The 21,812-nt window shown below is 36.4% G+C and overlaps 1 protein-coding gene across 10 annotated transcripts in view; it reads left to right on the top strand.

The window, feature by feature from the left end:
* The window catches only part of TXNDC16 (thioredoxin domain containing 16), a 115,780-nt gene that overhangs the window by 13,401 nt on the left and 80,567 nt on the right, over positions 1-21,812 (top strand). For 8 of the 10 annotated variants that reach the window (XM_032251070.1, XM_032251068.1, XM_032251067.1 and 5 more), the window contains 4 exons: positions 1,556-1,629; positions 2,458-2,532; positions 17,008-17,129; positions 21,524-21,614. In XM_032251070.1, the coding sequence (XP_032106961.1) occupies positions 1,556-1,629; positions 2,458-2,532; positions 17,008-17,129; positions 21,524-21,614 (362 nt within the window). The remainder of the gene's footprint in view (positions 1-1,555; positions 1,630-2,457; positions 2,533-17,007; positions 17,130-21,523; positions 21,615-21,812) is intronic. The other 2 variants (XM_032251072.1, XM_032251074.1) reach the window with 2 other exon arrangements.

Here is a 21,812-nt window from a genome sequence, read left to right as displayed (position 1 = left end):
TTTTCAGAGATACCTTCCTTGCCCTATCACATGCTATCCCCTTATAATTTTTTTGTTTATAGAACTTAACACTACATGTTAATTAATTTTTAAATTGTCTCTACTTTTAGAATATAAGTTCTAAAGCTAAATATTTTTATTTGGAACTTACCTGTACCCTAAGTGACTAGAACAGTGGCTGACATATGGTAGACATTCAAGTATTTTGAATTGATGAATGAATGGACACATCTATTGTCATAATACCAGCCACCCTGATGCTCTAACTTAAGTATGTTAAAATTTATGTTTTGGTTATGGCTATACTCTGACTCGAACTCCGATTCTTTGTTTCTGGTTTCTTAGTGTCAGTTCCTGTTTTGTATCTTTTTAAACAAATGTTGCTTTCTCAATTGTTATTCTTCTTCCTCAAATTCTATTAAAATTACATTGAACAAGAAAACCCCCTCTTAAAAGAAACAAAAACCTTAGCAAATGCAAAATAAAATAACTATTCTTCTAGTCTTAGTTTTGGTTAGTTAATGTTGGTGGCTACCTATTTGCCCCATCTAGAAACCCCTTCATAGCTTTTTTTCTCTTTCCTCTCCTCCTGTATCCCAATCTGCATGTACACGCTCAGTCTTCTCCCTAGTTTTACGTATTGTATTTGTAAAAAGCCTTTTGAATCTCTTCTGTCCTTTTTTGGCTTTACTTGTGGTTCAAGTCATCTGTGACCTATACTAATGTGATATTCTTTTAATCTCTCTCCTTATCTTTGTGTTCTTTTGCCTTCTGTTTTATCTTCACGTTGTTGCCAAGATTGTTGTTATGTATTTTTTTCACTTAGAGTTCAGAGTATAAGCTATCCAGGGGTGGTATGGCTGGTCTGACATTATCATTGACTTAGTTCATTCCTTCTGTTGGACCATCCTTAGCAAGTAGTGTTTTTAAAGATGCCTTATGGTCCATGATTGCTGTTCATACTCCAGCTGCCTTGTCTATTTTTGGTCAAGGAAAAGTGAAAAGTATCAGTCAGCCCTCTTTTAAGAGCCTTTTAGGAGTTCCAACCCAGTGACTCCTCCTAACACCATTTAGCCATTGCAGGCTGTTGGGGAGGCTGGGAAAGCCTTTTAATGGAACATTTGCTTTTAGCAAAGTTCTGTTAGTAAACAAAAGGGAAGGATGGATTTTGGGTGGGAAACCAGCAGTATCTGCTATCTCTGTGTTCTGCCTGCTGAGATCCTTTCATGATCCCAAGTTAGCACTCACTCTTGTGCTTCCTGGCTTTTGCTCATACTTTTTGTTTTGCCTTAAATGTGTCCTTCCTTTTCTACCTGGTTACCACCTACTTGTTCCATAAGATTTAATTCAGAAATAGTGCCTTTCTTTGGGTTATCTCATGCACTTAAATATGTGAGCAATTATAGCATACAAATCAGAAAAAAAAAAACAAACCATAAAGTAAAAAATTTGACCTGGAAACAAGCTGTAATGTTTAATTTTCCTTCTTGTTCCCCTAACCAAGAAATGTGACCTTTTGATACCTATGCTAAACCTTAAGTATACTCTTTTAAAGGTTAATTGTGTCAAAGAAGAAACATCAAGATACTGTGGAAAAGAAAAGGATTTGATGAAAGCATATTTATTCAAGTAAGCTATTTTTCTGAGTGTATTGAACAAATTAAATCTATACTCCTAGAATATTCAAATATGTAAAATATCCCTGAGCTAGAATAAAGTTGTATGTAGTGGGAATCATGTAAAACTTAACAAAAAGTTCAAGTAATAGATTTGTTACCTAACCTCTCTGTATTTTAACTTCCTTATTTATAAAATGAAGAGTAATACCTATCTCACAAGGTTGTTTTGGGATGCTCTTGTGTAAGCTCCTAAACAAATGCCTGGTAAGCAAGTGCTTACCAAATTTAATGTTCTTGGTAGATATGTCCGGTCCATATTTGGGTGTGAAATAAATGTACTTTATATTTTGAGAGATCTGCCAATCTCTCTGTACTTGGGTTTGATCTACCTGAGGTTTCTGAAATCCTTAGGCCTTGGCTGAGGAAATGGGGAGAGCTCTTGCTTTCTCAGGTACCTTCAGAGGATACTTCTTTTTCCTTCTTGCCTTCTTCCCAGCCCAATTCGGGGGGAGTGTGTGTGTGTGTATGTGTGTGTGTGTGTGTGTGTGTGTGTGTGAGAGAGAGAGAGAGAGAGAGAGAGATGGGGAGATTGGTAGGAATCCTTGTTTGGACTCATATTTTTTTCTAGTCTTTTTGCTAGGTCCAGAGACTAGGCTTTTCAAAGTTAATATATTATTGAGAATGTATTATGTGCCAGGACTCTGGTAGGTATGTGGGTAAGACATAGGCTATAATATCAAAGACCTTTTAACCTAATGTATTTGATAGACAAGTAAATTGAATTCTAAGGAAATATTTCTGTGTTTTAAATGTGAATATGTTTTTAAACTTTTTATAGGGGCAATATATTGCTCAGAGAATTCCCTACTGACACCTTGTTTGATGTGAATGCCATTGTTGCTCATGTTCTCTTGTAAGTATAGGAGCTATCCATTCATTTGTTTACTTGTTATCTATTGATTTTATTTTAAATAACCAAAATTTGTAAATATTTCAGGGTTTTAACATTATATTTGTAGGCAACAATTTCACACAAATTACTAGTCTATCTTCCCACATTGAAGATCTAAAATTTCTTTAACGGCAAAGGATACAGAAACATGAAGATGCTTTTAAGAGTAGGAGATGACTCAACAAGCCACATGGAGTGAAGTCCAACTGGAGGAGTGAAGATTTTGCCAGATATCTTAGTTTATTGAGGCTGCTATAACAAAATGCCATAGACTGGGTGGCTTATAAACAACAGAAATTTATTTTTCACAGTTCTGGAATCTGGAAGGCCCAAGATCAAAGTACTGGTATACAGATTTGGTATGGGGTGAGGGCCCCTGGTTTATAGACGGTCAACTTTTCCCTGTGTCCTCACATAATGGAAGGGAAGAGGGAGCTCTCTAAGGGTCTCTTTTATTAGGGCACTAATCTCATTCATGAGGACTCTGCCCTTAGGACCTCCTAATGTCATCACATTGGCAGTTAGGATTTCAGTATATGAATTATGGGGAGACAGAAATATTTAGACCATAGTACCACGTAGGAAGCTCATCTTTGTTTTTTGTTTGTTTGTTTTTGAAATGGGGTATTACTCTATTACCCAGGCTGGAGTGCAATAGCATGATCTTGGCTTCCTGCAATCTCCGCTTCCTAGGCTCAAGGATCCTCCCACCTCAGCCTCCTGTAGCTGGGACCACAGGCATGTGCCACTCATCTTTGTTATTCTCATTGGGATTTTTTAAGTACCTGGCTTTCTTCTTATCCCAGCTGGATTTCTTTCTGGATTCTCTAGCTCTGTACCTGCTCAGTTAGTACAGAAAGAGTTCATCTAAGCACATACCTGAGTGTTGACTGAGAGAGGAAGTTTAAGTTATCTGGCATAGAATCTTTAGGCCAGGTATTTAGGTCTGTCTGGAGTCCATTCCTGCAATCTACCCCTGAATTCAGTCTGATATTCTCTTTGGTCAGAGAGCTAGAAAATACGACTTGTTAAGGACACAGGTTTACATGGACTTTTCCATTTTAATGTTGTAAGGCTATTGTCCAGTAAGACCTTTGCCAACATTGGCTGTCTTTTTCTGCTTGGCTCTCTTCCTCTCTTAGCTACAAAAATTGGTAGTTTAACTCCTGGACATGCAAAGCTTATAGGTGAAAAGTTGTGCTTATCTCTTTACAAATGTTCCAGTCCAAATAATAATGTTAACAAAAGGCCTTTAGAAATTCCTGACAACCATGGACCCTGATACTTGTAGACTAATAAGCCAAATGTAATGAGCGAAGATGGTCTTTTGAGGAAGGAATTCCTTGGAATCCCTTTCCTGGGACAAACGGGTGACTGTTTTGATGGTGGGTGCTCTCCGAAGCTTAGCAAAAAGTCCAAGTAATAGATAGGACATTTGTTCTCAGGAAGCTTACTAGTTTAGTTGTTTTCCCATTGGATACCTGATGACTATCTTTGACCCAGAAATGGGGTTGAAGAAACAGAAAAATAAGTCTTTTCATAAAGTATGCATCCAAATTTGACGCCAAATCCTGGAGTGGCATGTCCGCATTGAACAACTTGATGACAAGGTGATTTTGAAACCTCTGGCCATGGATATGGAGAGGCTGTGAGTTCTGAGGACCCTGTTAAATAAACTGGTTAGCCTGTGAGGCTTATCTTATTCAGTCCTGCTTTGGTAGTGTCCTGTTCTTGGTGCTGTACTAATGCTAATTTATAGAACATGAATTCCACAAATAGATTATTCCCCATGTTCCTGCTGTGTGCCAGATACTTGTTAGACATTGTCTATAAAAACAGAATGGGATACGGCTTCTGTTCTTTAGGAATTTAGTGTTGCACAGGCAGATACAGAAACAAAATATTATTAATATGTGGTAAGTAAAATAGTAGAAATATGTTTGCATAAGGGCTAATGGATCCACAGAGAAGGGAATAGTTACTCATATCTAGAATGAGGGTGGATATTTATTAAGTGAGCTGGTGTCCTGAGGGAAGTGGCAGTTGCGATGAGTGTTAAAGGTTAAGTGCTCGGTAAAGAAGGGGAAGGTGGGAACAGCAAGAGGAACTTTGTGACAAAGACATGGAGCAGCCATGTTCAATCTTTTCTTTGGCTTCCCTGGGCCATATTGGAAGAAGAATTGACTTGGGCTACACATAAAATACACTAATGACAGCCAATGAGCTAAAAAAAAAAAAAAAAAACAATTACAAAAACATCTCATAATATTTTAAGAAAGTTTTCGAATTTGTGTTGGGCCACATTCAAAGCTGTCCTGGGCTGCATGTAGCCCATGAGCCACAGGTTGGACAAGCTTGTCATGGAAGCTAGAAATAGTTGGGAGAAGGTAGTTTTGCCAGAGTATAAAATGTGAAACAGGAGATAAGTGTAGAAACGTAGACATGGGATCAGAGGAAGTGAATTTTTGTTTTCTCTGTGTATAAGTTTAGGCTTTTGGGTAGCCACTGAAAAGTGAGGAGTCCAGATCCAGGCCAAAATACTTACGTGATATTTTAGGCCTCACTATATGTAATATTCCAAGACTATGTGTGGCAAACCTCACAGGGGGAAGCTGCCCTCACCATCCCACACTTGGCACACAAGCAGTACATTGCAGTTTTCTAGAGACAATTGAGGTCAAGGACATAGGCCCATCCCTCTCCTAATCCTTTAGGCCCCATGCTTATATGTACGTCTGCATTCCTAGCCCAGCTGCCTCCATTTTGAGGCCTCCTTATCAGAGCCCTTGGCTAAGGTGCTTTTCTCCTCTTTGAGTCAGGTTCTTCCCACTCCTACCCCACATCCCTTTTGTTACCTCAAGTCCATGGGTCCATAAAGAAGTAGGGCCTGTTGTTTGGGACTCCTTGGAATGAGATGATTCCTTGTGTCTGCACTGCATCCACCTGACCCTTGCCTGTGGTCATTCCGATGGGTGAAAAATCTAACATTGTGGAGCCAGCACCTCTCTTTTTGCCTCTTGCTTGCAGTTTACTAGTAAGTGAATGAAATCTTTCTTATTACTTTTAGTTTGGCTTGCTATTCTAATTGACCACTTTAAAACCTGATTACTCAGCAAAGAGCTGTAGGCAGGCAAGCAATGTGATCAGATTAGTATTTGAGAGATAATTCTGGTGGATGTGAGATACATCTGTGAGGTTTGAGCACATGTATAAATCTTTCTGTGCCCACTGTATAATGTAGGTAGGTACTTTACCTCCCTAGGTTATACAGTGGGCACAGAATGCAAAGGGGGAATTTTCTTTTGAATGTTTAGGAGGTGAAATTAGCTGGACTTGGTAATGGTTAATTTGGTAATGGTCAGTAAAACTACAAACTTGTTCATTCTTGATCTCTTTTCCTTCTTTCCTACCTCGTGCTACCCAGATCAAGTCTGATCACCATCTGAAATAGGCAAGGAAGAAGAGCAAATTTACAGAGTATAAGTCTACTTTAGCAAGTGTAATGTCCATCATGTCTCAGTCAGGCATCTATAGGAATCTGAGCCCCTGAACAGTATACATCGAGGTCTTGTTAACATATAGGTCAGCCAGGGAGCATCCTAGGGCAACACTACCACTTAAGAGAAGAAGCTGAAAGAAAAAAATAAATGTAAAGGAAGTGGAATTCCAAAGAGGCAGTGCCCTAGTTTTTGTTTAAAATGTAAGAAAATTACTTATGTAATACAGCATTTTATAAAATTTCCCAGTAATGATATTTACCATGTTGAAGAACTATGCCAAACAGTATGCTATCTCATAGCTGTACCTTGCAAACTGCCATTAGGAAAAAAACCTGTCTTCTTACTTTTGTATGGTAGAACCATCAGTTTGAAATACCCAGTGCCTGGCTAGCAGTTTTTTTTTTTTCTCTGTTGTACTCTTACAGTTGCATAGTATTCATAAAAATGGATTTGAATTGTTGCTTGACAACTTTCGCCTGTTTTATTATTATGTTTTAAACTTTATTTATTTTGGAATGGGGTCTTGCTGTGTTTCCCAGGCTGGAGTGCATTGGCAATTCACAGGAGCAATCATAGCCCACTATGGCCTCAAACTCCTAACCTGAAGGGATCCTCCCACCTCAGCCTCCGGAATAACTGGGAGTACAGGTGCACACCACCACACTCAGCTTAAACTTTGTTATTTTCTAACAATTATCCTTACATAAAACACAAACTGTAAAAAATTTTTTTTCAAGTTTTTAATTTATCTTTTACATTTCCCTATTGTGTTCTTCAAAAAATTATGTGATCAAATTTATTTTTTCTCTTTTTGACTTCTGGATTTTAAGTTGTACTACCTTTCCCTTATTCCATTGTTATAAATGAATTCACCCATTTTCGGGATTTTAGTTGGTAGACTTTGTTTCTTAGAGCAGTTTTAGATGCATAGAAACTTGAAAAATTTACAGAAAGTTGAGCAAGTAGTACAGAGAATTCCCATGTATCTCCTCCTTTTTATATAGTTTTCTCTATTATTAACATTTTGTATTAGAGTGGTACAGTCGTTACAATTGATGAACCAATATTGACATATTATTATTAACCAAAGTACATAGTTTACATTAAAGTTCACACTTTGCAGAAATGTATGACGCATTTCTACCATTAGTGTCATACAGAATAGATTCACTGCCCCAAAATGCCCTGTGCCTACCTATTCATCACTTCCTCTCTCCCCTACAAACCTCTGATCTTTTTTTATTTCTTTTGAGATGGAGCCTTGCTCTGTCACCAGGCTGGAGTACAGTGACGCAATTTTGGCTCACTGCAACCTCTGCCTCGCAGGTTCAAGCAATTTTCCTGCCTCAGCCTCCCAAGTAGCTGGGACTACAGGTGCATACCACCACGTCTGGCTAATTTTTTTTTTTTTTTTTTTTTTTGAGTCGGAGTTTTGCTCTTTTTACCCAGGCTGGAGTGCAATGGCACGATCTCGGCTCACCGCAACCTCCGCCTCCTGGGTTCAGGCAATTCTCCTGCCTCAGCCTCCTGAGTAGCTGGGATTACAGGCACGCGCCACCATGCCCAGCTAATTTTTTGTATTTTTAGTAGAGACGGGGTTTCACCATTTTGACCTAATTTTTTGCATTTTTAGTAGAGACAGGGTTTCACCGTGTTAGCCGGGATGGCCTTGATCTCCTGACCTCGTGATCTGCCCGCCTCAGCCTCCCAAAGTGCTGGGATTACAGGCGTAAGCCACCATGCCTGGCCAAACCACTGATCTTTTTACTATCTCTGTAGTTTTGTCTTTCCCAGATGTGATATAGTTAGACTCAATATAGCATGTAGCCTTTTCAGCTTGACTTCTTGCACTTAGTAATATCCATTTAAGGTTTCTGCATGTCTTTTCATGGCTTGATAGTTTATCTTTGTAATCATTGGATATTCTATTGTATGGATATATCACAGTTTAATCATTGACCTACTGAAAGACATCTTGGTTGCCAAGTTTTGGCAATTATGAATGAAGTTGCTATTAACATCCGTATTTATGTTTTTGTGTGGTCCTAAATTTCCAACTCCATTAGGTAAATACCAAAGGAGTGTGATTGCTGGACTGTATGGTAAGATTATATTTAGTTGTATAAGACACTGCTGGCTGCCTTCCAAAGTGGCTGTACCATTTTGCATTCCCGCCAGCAATGAATGAAAGTTCCTGTTGTTCCATATCCCTGTCAGCATTTGGTGTTGTCAGTGTTCCATATTTTGGCTAGCATAATAGGTAAATAGTGGTATCTCTTTGTTGTTTTAATTTGCATTTCCCTGATGACATATGATACGGAGGACCTTTTCATATGCTTATATTGCATTTGTCTGTCTTTGAAGAGATTTAGGTCTTTGGTTCATTTTTTAATTGAGTTATTTTCTTATTATTGAGTTTTGTATATTTTGGGTAACAGTCCTTTATCAGATATATTTTTCACAAATATTTTCTTCCAGACAAGCTAGTTTGTGGCTTGTCTTTTCATTCTCTTTATTCCAGTAGCGTTTTAATGCTTTTTAAAAAAATATATGCCTGCACACTTAAATTTATTACTGGATATTTTATATCTTTTTTTCCTATTGTAAATGAATTCTCCCTTCTGTTATCTTCTAATACATAGAGACACACTGACACATACAGCCATACACTGATGTGTTCTTATATAATATATATTATATGTATATAAAATATACATTTTATCTATTATATAACAGGTATAACATATATATACATATATATACACAGCCAGGTGTTATACATACACACACATACATATACATGTATATATATATATATATATATATATATATGTGTGTGTGTATATATATACAGGCATTATATATATATGTAATGGATATTATATGTATACACACATATATATACACATGCATATACCTAAGTATAATATATATACTGTGTATGAAAGATTGATCTCTGCATACTAATTTTGTGTCTTTTGACCTTATGGATTTTTATTATAAATTGAAAAATGAACTAGTTACAACTATTATACTTATCAATAATAAGCAAAATAGTATTTCACTTATAAGGATATTATTACTGTCACTTATTACTAAGCAGTTTTTTCTACTTATATTCTTGTCTGTTTTCTAAGATACTGTTATCTACTATTAGAAAATAGTACTATATATATATCTCTCTATATATATATCATGCATAATTCTCCTACATTTACATTTTATTAGGCAGTAAACAGGCAAGTGAAAATTTACTGGCATTGCCTCTATTTACAAAAATTGATTGACATACATGTTAAAATATATTAATTTTAACTAGTCAGTTATTTTTGTCCTAAATCCACAACTTATCCTAATATTCAATAAGGAGAAATATTTACAGATGTTTGGATTGTTGTCAAAATACTTGTTTATGAACTAAAAGCTTGCGTTAGAGAATATGTGTTACTTTATTTGGCTTGCTTTTTAAAAATGTGTAACCCATGCTATTCCTTTTTTCCCCAAGCCTTTGAATTTGTTCCTTAGTTAGAATGTTCTGCTTGAGACCAGTAACTTTCAGTTATACTTGAACTTTGCTACTTTGTCAACAGAAAAGATCAACGTTTTAGATAATTTGTTATTTTGAGAATATGGAATTGAAGAAAAAAACTAAGTAAAATCTGAGATTAATTCTGATGGTACCTACCTGAAAATAATATCAGATCCTGCATGTTGAAGGCCAAGTCCCCAAGACTGCCCCCGACTTGAGATGCCAGTCACATAGGACAAAAGCTTCTATGCTTCTGTCTGAACAGCTATAAATTGGGGTTCTCATGACTCCAACAAGCCCCTCATCAGGCTTGGCTGTTTCTCTAGAGTGGCTCACAGAACTCAGGAAAACAATTATTTACATTTATTGGTTTGCAAAGGATACAGATGAAAAGATGCATGGGGCAGGGCACATGGGAAGGGGCATGGAACTTCCATGCTCTCCCCTGGTGTGCCACCCTGCAAGAGCTTCTGGGCATTCTGCTATCTGGCAGTTCTTCGAACTCTGTCCCTTTATGGGGACTGTTACGTAGATATGATTGATTAAACCATTGGCCATTGGTGATCAACTAACTTTCAGCCCCTTTCTCCTCCTCAGAGATTGGGGGCTGGAGCTGAAAAGTTCTAACCCTCTATTCATGTCTTGGTCTTTTAGTGACTAGGCCTCATCCTGAAGCTAACTGTCAGCCATCAGTCAGCCCATTAGCATACACAAGACATCAGTTTGGTGGAGATGGTAAGGAGGAGGTTGGAGATCAAATATATATTTTATAGTATCACAGATAGGTTTTATTTTTCTTTGAATGGAGGCAGATGTCTCTTGGAGAAGAGGAAACAAGCCTGGAATGGGAATTCTCCATTTTTCTATCTTCCTAGATTTTATCTTCAGGAGACTTGGTCTGTGTAGGAGCACTGGGGGAGCCACGCAGGATTTCCTTCTAACAGGGGCACATGTAAATGCATATAGTTTGCATGTATATAGCATAAATATTACAAGGTTTCACAAAAACTGATCATACTGGTTGATAGGAATGGTATGGGGAAGCTGTGGTTAGTGGAGGAAGGACTTTTAGGTAGACTCTTTAGTCTTTAACTTTTTTGCTACTTTTTATGTTTTGAACCATATAAAAGTATTACTATTTTGCGAAATAAATGAAATTTAAATTAAAAATGAGAATTTGGATTTATAGTCTAAAAAATTCTTAACTTTGCTTTCCACATATACAAAGTGAAAAGTGGTGGAATTGAGTGGTTCATTTACTATGTGAGGAAAATTTTACTTCCCAGCGTCCAGATGGGGTTAAGAATGGTAATACAGTTGGCCCTCCACATTCACGGGTTCTGCATCTGTGTATTCAACTACATGGGGATCGAAAATATTTGAAAAAAATAAATATAACAACAATAAAAAATACAAAATTTAAAATATTGTATATCTGCATAGCATTTACATTGTAGCAGATATTATACATAATTTAGAGATTATTTAAAGTATATAGGAAGATGTATGTAGGTTATAGCAAATTCTATGCCATTTTATATGGGACTTGAGCATCCATGGGTTTTGGTATCCAGGAATCAATCCTGGATTTCAATCCCGTGAAGATACTGAGAGATGATTGTATTTAGAAAAGGAAAGTAACAACTAATTTTTATTGATTGAGAATATGAGCAATTTATATTTATTTTCCTTATTCTTATGTGTTATACTTGCAGCCCCATGAGATTATTGTAATGATCAAAATAACATGTGAGAATAACATTATGGATTTTGCCCAGTCCTCTAAAATGTTATTTTTTTTCCTATATAAATGCAGGAATTTTCATTTATCAGTTAAGAAGAAAAAAATGCTGGGCATGGTAACTCATGCCTGTAATCCCAGCACTTTGGGAGGCCAAGTCAGGCAGATCACAAGGTCAGTAGTTTGAGACCGGCCTGACCAATATGGTGAAACCCTGTCTCTACTAAAAATACAAAAATTAGCTGGGCATGGTGGTGGGCGCCTGTAATCCCAGCTACTTGGAAGGCCGAAGCAGGAGAATCGTTTGAACCCAGGAAATGGAGGTTGCAGTGAGCCGAGATCGTGCTACTGCACTCCAGCCTGGGCGACCCGGTGAGACTCCGTCTCAAAAAAAAAAAGAAAAAAACAAATGTGAGTTCATGGTGTGGCAGTGGGTGGGGATATTTGCCATGAGGCAGCAGTTGCAAAGAAAGGCCAGTCTTCTTTTTTTTTTTTAACTGAGATGGAATTTTGCTCTTGTTGCCCAGGCTAGAGTGCAATGGTGCGATTTCAGCTCACTGCAACCCCTGCCTCCTGGGTTCAAGCAGTTCTCCTGCCTCAGCCTACTGAGTAGTTGGGTTTACGGGTGCTTACCACTGTGCCCAGCTAGTTTTTGTATTTTTAGTAAATAGAGGTTTCACCATTTTGGCCAGGCTGGTCTCAAACTCCTGACCTCAGGTGATCCGTCCACCTTGACCTCCCAAAGTGCTGGGATCACAGGAGCAAGACATTGCACCCAGCCCATTCTTTTTTACCTGAACTCATTGTTGACTCCTAAGAATCCTCAGGCCAGGTGAGGTGGCTCATACTGTAATCCCAGCACTTTGGAAGGCTAAGGAAAGAGGATCACTTGAGGCCAGCAGATCAAAACCAGCTTGGGTAATATAAGGAGACCCCAGTCTCTACAAAAAAATTTTAGAAATTAGCCAGGTATGATGATGCATGCCTGTTGTCCAAGTTACTTGGACTGAGGGAGAGACAGGAGAATGGCTTGAGCCCAGAAGTTCGAGGCTGCAGTGAACTATGATTTTGCCATTTATCCTGTGTGACAGAGCAAGACCTTCCAAAAAAAAAAAAAAATTAAAAGTTGCAAAAGAAAAAAAAAATCATCAAATGATGCAAAAAGAAAAGATAGTCCAGTAAGAAAGTGAAATCTCATTAACTCTTTATTAACATATGGTACTTCTTGTGACAATACTGTATTTTGTCAGAAAATAGAAGTTCCTTTTCCTTTAATATACTACTCATAATATGAACTTAAAATATTAGAAGAATTATTTTTAACTGTCATAGTTTCTACTGATATTTTATTCTTTAACATATTATTGCAGAGTGTAAGGATTGAGTGTTTAGGCCTTGTTACTGTAGAACCTCTGGAGAAAGTTACTTTTAGAAGTGTCTTCCTCTAAAACTCCTAAACTGTGCCTATGTTATTGTTCATTCTTTTGTATATATCAGATTTGTTTCTATACGATATTATCGGGTGGGTTCCTCTTTGAAAATGATGTACTTTTTACTGGGAAAGTATAAGAAAAAAATGCTTTTCTTGGATTTGAATTCCTCACAGCTCTGTTAATTGGTATTAATGATTATATCTCCAAACTGTGAATTTTTAGACAAAGGGCTTCTACCAGTACATACGTGGTACATGACATATATTAGGTGCTAAAATATTGGATTTGTGGATGATGAATTTGGAAATTTCACTTTTTGGTTGTTAAAAATGAGAAGACCAGAAATCCTCTTAAGTTTTAAGCTCATAAAGTTGTTTCTGGTAATTATAGTTTTATAAGAAGCAAGCTAATAGGAGAAGATATAATTTATGACACAAGACTAAGACTGATATTTTCCAACTTGATTATTGTACTCTTAAGAGGTGGCTTCTACCTGTTGGTTTGTTTTTAATCTGTGTTAATTTAGAAAATACTTAATAGAAGACTTTGGGATATTTCTTTTTGTATGTGAATCTGCCCGGACATAGTATATGGTTATTAATTTGGATAAAAGTAATTTCTTTCCCTCTTTCTCTTTTTTTTTTCTGGGGATTTTGGTATGCTAAAACATTTACATTTTCCTTTTTATTGGGTTCTGAGAGTTCAAATGATGACAGAAATGTAATACAAAAATTGTCTCTATCTCAAAAAATACTGAGTTGCCTGCTGCTCTAGAAGTAGGGTCAGATAGACCCTTTGTTGTTTTTCTTTCTGACACCCACTCAATTCTTGGGCAAATGTCTTACCTACCTAGTAGTTATTGCAGGGAAGTCTCAGGAAAAGCATGCCAAAGAAAAGGAAGGCCTATACAGGAAGAACTGTAGTTAGAGCAGCCCCAGGCTGTTTTACCCCATCAACAGAACAAGAAAATCTCAAGAGAGACTTTTCCTTTAACCCATTTTTGTCAGTATTTCTCCTCTTTGGAAATGGAGTAAAGGAGCACAGGCTGTGGAATGGATCCTCATATTCTGAAAATTAACATATTAAGGGATATATTAAAGTGAGAAAGCCATTGGGAAAAATCATAGAGATCATTAAATTATGAATGTCATTAGTTTTGGTTATTATTGTGTCATGGATAATGACTGCTTAATGAGCTTTGGGACATTAGGCAGGGTAACCTCTTTAAGCCCCATGACCTTATCTTTAAAATGGGGTTAATGATAGTACTGCTTTCAGATGGTTGCCATGAAAATTAAACAAGACAGAGTGCATTGCTCAGGGTTTTTAGTTATAAGCCCTAGAATCTGGGTCTGACTGGTTTAAGCAGAAAAGGATTTGGAGTGGATATAGGAAATCTCAACCTTGCTAGAAGGGCTGGAGAACTGGACTCAAAGGTTAGACAGTTCTGCATTACAGTGAAAATTATGACACAGAATGAGTTTGAGGAGGACAGCTGCGTTATTGCTGAGCATTGGATGCTACAGCTTGCATCCCTTGCACTGGGGCTGTGACTAACACTTGTCATTGCTACCTTTGAAGCCAGCTGTTATTGCCACTGCTTCTTGAAATAATTCTTAACTGTTGCTTGTTGTTGGTGTCACTTGCTCCTGCTTCTGAATCTCAGGCAAGTGATTCATTGTCAAATAGTCATGCTTTGTAACAGGGAGCCTGGGAAAGCAAGGTTATGATAGTATCAGCTTTCACTTGGGCTCTGCCTACTGTGAAGACGTAGAAAACTGGACAAAGCAAAAGGGAGTTGACATCTCCCCAGATTGATAAATTGCCGCTACTTATAAAGTGCTTAGTACTATGCCTGGCATGTGGTAAGTACCTAATAAATATTTGCCAGTCTTTATTGCAAACAATGGTTGGGGAGGGTTGTACACTCAGACTTAATTTTTGAAACAAATGGATTGAAGATAGTAAAACAATAAAAGTCATGGCTAGATGAATGTAATTTCCAAGCCTAGAATTTATATGGTAGTCCAATTAAGCTTACTAGATTGTACCTCTCAACTATTTTGAAGTAACTAAAGGGTGGTTCTGGACTGACTAGCCAAAATGTATAGGCGGCTAATAGCCCAGCTTGCCACTGAGACTCCATTGCCATTCTTTAGTTGCTACCTTTCCACCTGGTTTCCCGTTTTTATGAGTGGTCAGTAATATAATTTAGAAAACCCTGACCTTGATGTCAGACACTCTACCAGCAATTAGACGTATGAGACGGGGCAGGTTACTTAGTCTCTCAGATTGTTGCCTGTGTGTGAATATGTGTGTAATAATGTTGTGCAAGTATTGTTGAGGGATTAAATGAAAACTGGAAAATATCTAGCACAAAATGAGTACTGCCCAGTACATATTTCTTATAAAAACAAAACAGCCCTGGGAATGATAGAAGATCAAGTTTTATATTTCTTTTTAAAAGTGGAAGAAATGTGTAATGAATGGGTAAATATTTAAGCCAGTGTAATTTAGGGCAGTGCTTTCAGGGTGCCCACTAAGTGGAAATATTTTTATAGTAATACTAAGGCATTATTTGACTTTTTCATTCTTTCATGAATGGGGTTTCTAGAGGCTACATGATGTGTGATGTCACAACAGATTGCATAAAGGAGCAGAAATGAAAATCCAGCTGTCTTCTGTTTAGTCCAATGTTAAAGATATTTGCAAAAATATAAAACAACACCAGTCTTGCACTAAGTGTTCCTTTGATTTTGGAAATTTTAGGTGTTTTTTGTAAGAAAGTTTTTATGTTAACATGTAATGGTGTTTATTTTTAAAAGAGTTAATAAATATTTTTAAATTTTTGTTTTAATTTCTATTTTGACAACTATGGGTAAAAATAACTTACATAAACAAAAGCTCCTTGAGGAACACAATAATTTTAAAGGATATAAGTTTTCTGAGACCAAAAAGTTTGAGAACTACTGTATTAGGAAAAACTTTATAAGAGGAAACTTTGTTTGACTAATTTATTGGAAGTATTTGAGTGAACCTTTGTTTATTTAAGTATGTGGATCTGCAACATGAAAATTTTAAAACATTTTCAAAAAGTTTTAAAGTATAGCCTATCAAAAAAGTACACTTATGCACATGGGGATTAAGTGGAATGAGTTGTTAGGAATAGAGAATTTATACAGAAGTAGACAACTTTTAAAAATGGATAATTTTGGTTGAAGAAATAAGCTCAGTCACTCTGATTTATACATTGAAAGGATGATTCAGAAGAACTATGGTCCAGTGGAAAGATCAGTGGACTAGGATTGAGAACACCTGTTTTGTATTCTGTCCCTAGCTTCTTCATTCAATAAATGCATTTTTGAGTAAGCTTTTAAGTGTTTTGAACTTCCATTTCTTCAAATAAAGAATGAGAGTAAATAATTCCTGCCCTCTTTCTCTTTCATCCGTTCAACAAATGTTTATTGAATATCTACAGTGCACTAGGCACTATTATAAGTTTTTACAGATATAGTGATAAAATATGCAAGATCCTTGCCTCAAGGGCATGAGGGTTTAATGAAAAAGGTGGGGATAAACAAGAAAATAAATATATAGATAATTATAAATTGTAATAAGTACTATAAGGAATCAACTAGTGAAATGAGAGGAAAATGCTATAGGCTTACTTACACAGGACCAACAGAGAAGACTTCTCTGAGGCAACGATGTTTAATCTGAGATCATATTTATGAAATGGAGCAAAAGGAATAGTTTCCAGCAAAGAAGAATGTGTGCAGGGGCTTTGAGGTTTGCCTAGAATGTTGTAAACATGAGGAATGGTAGAACAAAATGAAGTTGGAGAGGTATATAAGGTCTAGGTCATGTAGGACCTTATAGGCCATGGAAAGAAGCCTGCCGTTTAGGTATGTGAAGTGCTTAAATGTGTTCAAGGCTGAGAGATCTGTGTGGGATTATTTGGCCAGACTAGGATGTTAGCGAATGCAGTTTTAATCTGTCGAGACCGTTGTCATAGAGAATATCATTTCTAACAACTGTCCTTGGTTGATGTTCTCAGAGACGGAGTAAGGATCTGGAGAGTGATTCTAATCTAGTATTATTAAAATGCTTACGTTATTGCTACTAATAATTTGTTCAATGGAGATCTGTTTCTGTTTTGGTTAGGTTGTTAAAAGAAGTGTGGTGCAACTAAATATCAGATTTTTCTACTAATTATATCTGTATTTATTTCAGTGCTCTTCTTTTTAATGAAGTGAAATATATTACCAACCTGGAAGACCTTCAAAACATAGAAAATGCTCTGAAAGGAAAAGCAAATATTGTATTCTCATATGTAAGAGCCATTGGAATACCAGGTATTCTTTAACTTTTGCCTTATTCTTTGTTGTGCCTCTGCACTCATGTATGTTGAAGTACTTAAAATAGTGTATTTTCTGACTACATTCTTAATATTTAAAAATAAATCTAAAGCATCTTTACGATTATGCTGTTTTTCTTTAAATGGGCAGCGTAATATAGAGGGAGGTTGAACAAGGACTCTCTAAGTTAGACGTCCTGCCAAACTGATTACTTGTAGTGAGCACTTGGACAAGTTACTTAACTTCAGTTTCCTAGTGATTAAGTTGGGGAAAATAAATTGTGCCTACCTTAGTGTTATTGTGAGAATCAAATGAATTTGAATAATTAAAATGGTTCCTGGAGTATAGTATGTGCCCTGAAAGTGTTAGCTATTTCTTTTTGATTTCCGTTTAGTCCTCCTGTACCTGGAATAGTAGTTTCCAGTATTCAATAGATAATGTTGACTAGCTTCGACTGGAAGGAGCAAAGATAGAGTAAGGGAGAAAAATAGGAAGTTATTGCAATAAATCAAGCAAGAGATGATGCTGGGTGGCTTGGACCAGGGTGACGGCAATGGAGGTGGCAACAAATTTGAATTTTAGCAGTGTTTGGAAAGTAAAGCTAACTGAGTTTGCTGATCTATTGAATATAGATTGAGAAATAATGAGACAAGGGTGGTTCTGGGGTTTGGGCCTGAGCTACTTGAAAGGTGAAATTGATAGCATCTGAGCTTCAGAAGACTGGGAATAGATAGTCTGGAGAGGAAGCTCCTGGAATTCACTTTTTGACATCATCCTTGCGAAATACCCAATAGATATTCAAGTAGAGATATCAGTATGGTAGTTGGATATTACTAGACTGCATTTTATGTTGGGAGTACGGATTAGGAATGTAAATGTGAGAAATAAAGCTGTGAGACCAGAAGAGATTACTGAGTAGTCTAGATGGAAAAGAGAAGACTGAACCTGTTAGATACTTCAACATTTATGGATCAGTACAGTAAGGAGGAACCAGTAAAGGAGACTGAATGTCGTAGAAGTGCCCAGTAAGCAAGGTAAAAATAGAGTTTTAAGGAAGAAAGCAGGAACAATTATGTTAAATGATGCTGAAAGGTTGATTAAGATCAGAAGTGGCAAGTGGCCATTATGCTTAGCAATGTGGAAGTTACTGGTGACCTTCACAAGCAGTTTCTGTATGCCCAATAGGAGGAGTATAAAACAGAATAGGTAGAGAACAATTGAAGACTGAACACGGAGACTCCTTAGAGTAGTTTTGCTATTGGGAAGGACAAAAATGGGGCACTGACTGGAAGAATATATGGGGTTAGGAGAAGAATTTTTTTTAAAGCATATTTGTATGTTAACGAGAAAGATCCAGTAGAAAAAGGGAAATGCCTCACGTAGGAAAAAGGGGAGAATTGCTGGAGTAAAGTTTTCGAGTAGGCAAGAGGGGATGGAATCTAGCCAACAAGGGCAGGGGTTGTTCTTAGTTGGGAGCACAGAAGCTTCATCTCTGGTAATCAGAGGGATGAGAAAATATGAACATCATTCAGCCAAGTGGGTAAACATGGTGCTAAGAGTTTATAAAAGTTTTTTGGTTTGTTTTTTAATTGGTTCTTTGTTCTCAGTGAAAAAGACACAAAATCATCAGCTAGTTTGAGAGAAGAGTTGAGAGAGTTATTTCCAAGGCCTGCAAATAAAGAGTGGTTTTTAGTCAGCAATAATAGTTAATATCAGCAATTTAAAGTGATACCATTAGCATGGTGATGCTAGCTTGCTTTGGCTTCCCTCCCACTCTCCCTGGCTATGTTTCCTTTTGCAGATCTAAGTATAGAACAGGCAGAGCACTGACTTAACCTGGATTGTATTTTTGAACCTAAAAGATAGGGCAGGGGAATTACGTATTACAAAGATTGACCAGGAAATTTCCTCCTAATTAAGGAGGAAAGAGAAGATCAGAGGAGGAAGACCTATGGATTGTAGGTCCTGCTGGGTTAGAGTTGTGTGCTAAACAGAGTGAGCTGGAGTTGTGTGTTTGTGTGGGGCAGGAGGCTAGATATGGAGATTTAGGAGGGGATTGCAGTAATTGGCAATTACAAGGTGTGGAGTCAGTGGTTAAGATATGATTGAAGAAAGATGACTGGAATAAAGAAGGCCAAGGCATGAGAGGCTAGGTTTTTGAAAGGATTGTCTATGTGGCCAATAAAATTCCCAAGGATTATGACAGGAGTAGTATTAGAAAGAGTGACAGTGTGACAAAGGCTAAATTCTTCATGAATGACAGGGAGTGATCCTGGCTAGGGTGGTGGGTGACTCCAAGGTGGGGTGGTGAGTGGAATAATCTGATGATATGAAATTCAAGTGCTAGGGAAATATGTGGGAAATGGGGAGATTATTGTCTGGAAATGACAGTGAGGAGAAAGGGGGAAATAAAATATGAAAAGAAGGAATCATCAAAAATACTTCCAGAAAATTTCCTGGAACTAAAGGATTTGAGCTTCCAGATGGAAAGGACCCATCGAGTCCCAGCATAGTGGATGACCACAGAGACACACTAAGACATCCCATTTTGAAATTTTAGAATATTAGTTGAAAAGACTATCCTAAGATCTTCCGGAGGTGAAAGAAGAGTTTGCAGTTCAAGGATCAAGAATCAGAATGTCATTGAACTTCTTAAATTACTGCACTAGAAATGTAAGGAAATGGAGCAGTGTATTCAGAATTCTCAGGGGAAATGACTTGAACCTAGAATTCTGTGCCCAGCCAACTATAGTTAGTTGTGAAAATAAAATTAAGACACTTTCAGATGTTCAGGGCTGCAAAAGTTGTCTATTCCATATGTCCTCTCACAGGAAGGCATTAGATAATGGGCACAAGGGAGCAATAAAGAAGGCAATATTGGATAACAGGCAAAAGGACCCAACACAAGAGAGGGTATAAGAGAATCCTCAGAATGGCAGTTGTGCAGCAGGCCAAATAGCAAGAGTCCATATTGGAGCAAATCAGAAGGCTCTGCAGAAATGTTTACAATAAGATGGATTTGATAGTATACTTGATATATTTGAAGTATTGAGAGAGACAATTGTGAAAGAGTTTAGGAAGAAATTAGGAAAAAACTTGAACAAAATTTTTTAAAAGATAATTATAACTATAGTGAAGAAGTTGCTCAAAAAGGGAAAGTGACTTATCTGTAAACAGTATTTACTGAGTCAACAAAATAAATACTAGGTATTGATCCAATAAAAGTTAGAACTGTATTGAGAGAATTGGGATGGGATGTGTTTACATTTGTGGAGCTGAGTTTCAGAAAAGAGAGGTGGTTTATTATCTTCCACAGTAGGAAGGCAACAGATAATACTAATGTCATATATATATATATATACACACACACACAGAGATATATAAAAGTATATATGTATATACTTATATAAGTGTATATATATAGAATATATAATATTCTATTCAGAATAGAAATATATATACTTATATATACATATATATCACATTATATATAAGTATATGTATATACTTATGTATACATATATATGTATATGTGTGTATATACATACATTATATACATGTATGTATATACTTATGTATGTATGTATATGTGTATTTATATATATACTTATACATATATAAGTATATATATAAACATACGCATATAAGTATATATATATGAATATATACACATATATAAACATATACATCTATATGTATATATGTATATATATGTATATATGAAGTATATATACATATATACACATGTATAAATACATGTATATATACATGTATATACATATATATACGTATATATATAAAGTATGTATATATGTGTGTGTGTGTGTATGTGTGTGTGTGTGTGTATATATATATATATATATATATATAAAGAAACAATAATTGAAATAAAAGAAATAAGAAGAAATAGAGTTGAACGTGCTTGTTCCTTGGGAACTAGAAATGCAGTAGAGGATAGGGGAATGGCTGTTTTTCTTAATATGCCTTGTAAAATTATTTTCTTTCAGTATAAGTTTGATTTAAAAAAACTAACCCACAACTAATATACACAGACACATACACAAATAAAACCTGACATGAAAGTTGTATGATGGATTCATATTCTCTTCCCTACTACTAGAAAGAAACTACCACAAATTTGTTGTATATTATATTCTCAAGTAAAAGCTCATTTTCTATTCCCTCTGAATTCTTCTTTTACCGTTAATAGAATAGACTTTTTATAACTTCTTTTAACTGCCTGCATTTCCCTACTAGTTTATCTGCAAAGGACTCTTCTTTAAATATAGTAGAACATAAAAGAGTGTAGGATAATATTCAGAATAGAGGTTTACATAGAGTCACACAAACTAACTCTTTCTGTCTCCCAACTCCTTTCATCTCTTCTTCAGAGCACAGGGCAGTCATGGAAGCCGCTTTTGTGTATGGGACTACATACCAATTTGTCTTAACCACAGAAATTGCCCTTTTGGAAAGTATTGGGTATGTATAAAAAGCACATGTCAACAATTTAAAGTTTTTTTTCCTTGTTCACGTTTTTCGTATTACTTAGCATTTCCATTATGTTCCCACAGCATGGGCTTATATGAAGGAATCATAGCAGATGTGAATATATAAATGAAGCCTGAAATCCTCTTTATTACTGTCGTCTGCTGTATTATAGTCTTAAAAAATACAGAA

The sequence above is a fragment of the Sapajus apella genome, unplaced genomic scaffold, assembly GCF_009761245.1.
Source record: "Sapajus apella isolate SASKATOON/1434 unplaced genomic scaffold, GSC_monkey_1.0 scaffold74, whole genome shotgun sequence".
Classification (NCBI taxonomy): Eukaryota; Metazoa; Chordata; class Mammalia; order Primates; family Cebidae; genus Sapajus; species Sapajus apella.
The sequence above is the reverse complement of the archived record's forward strand: the minus strand, read 5'-3'. Positions and strand labels throughout refer to the sequence as shown.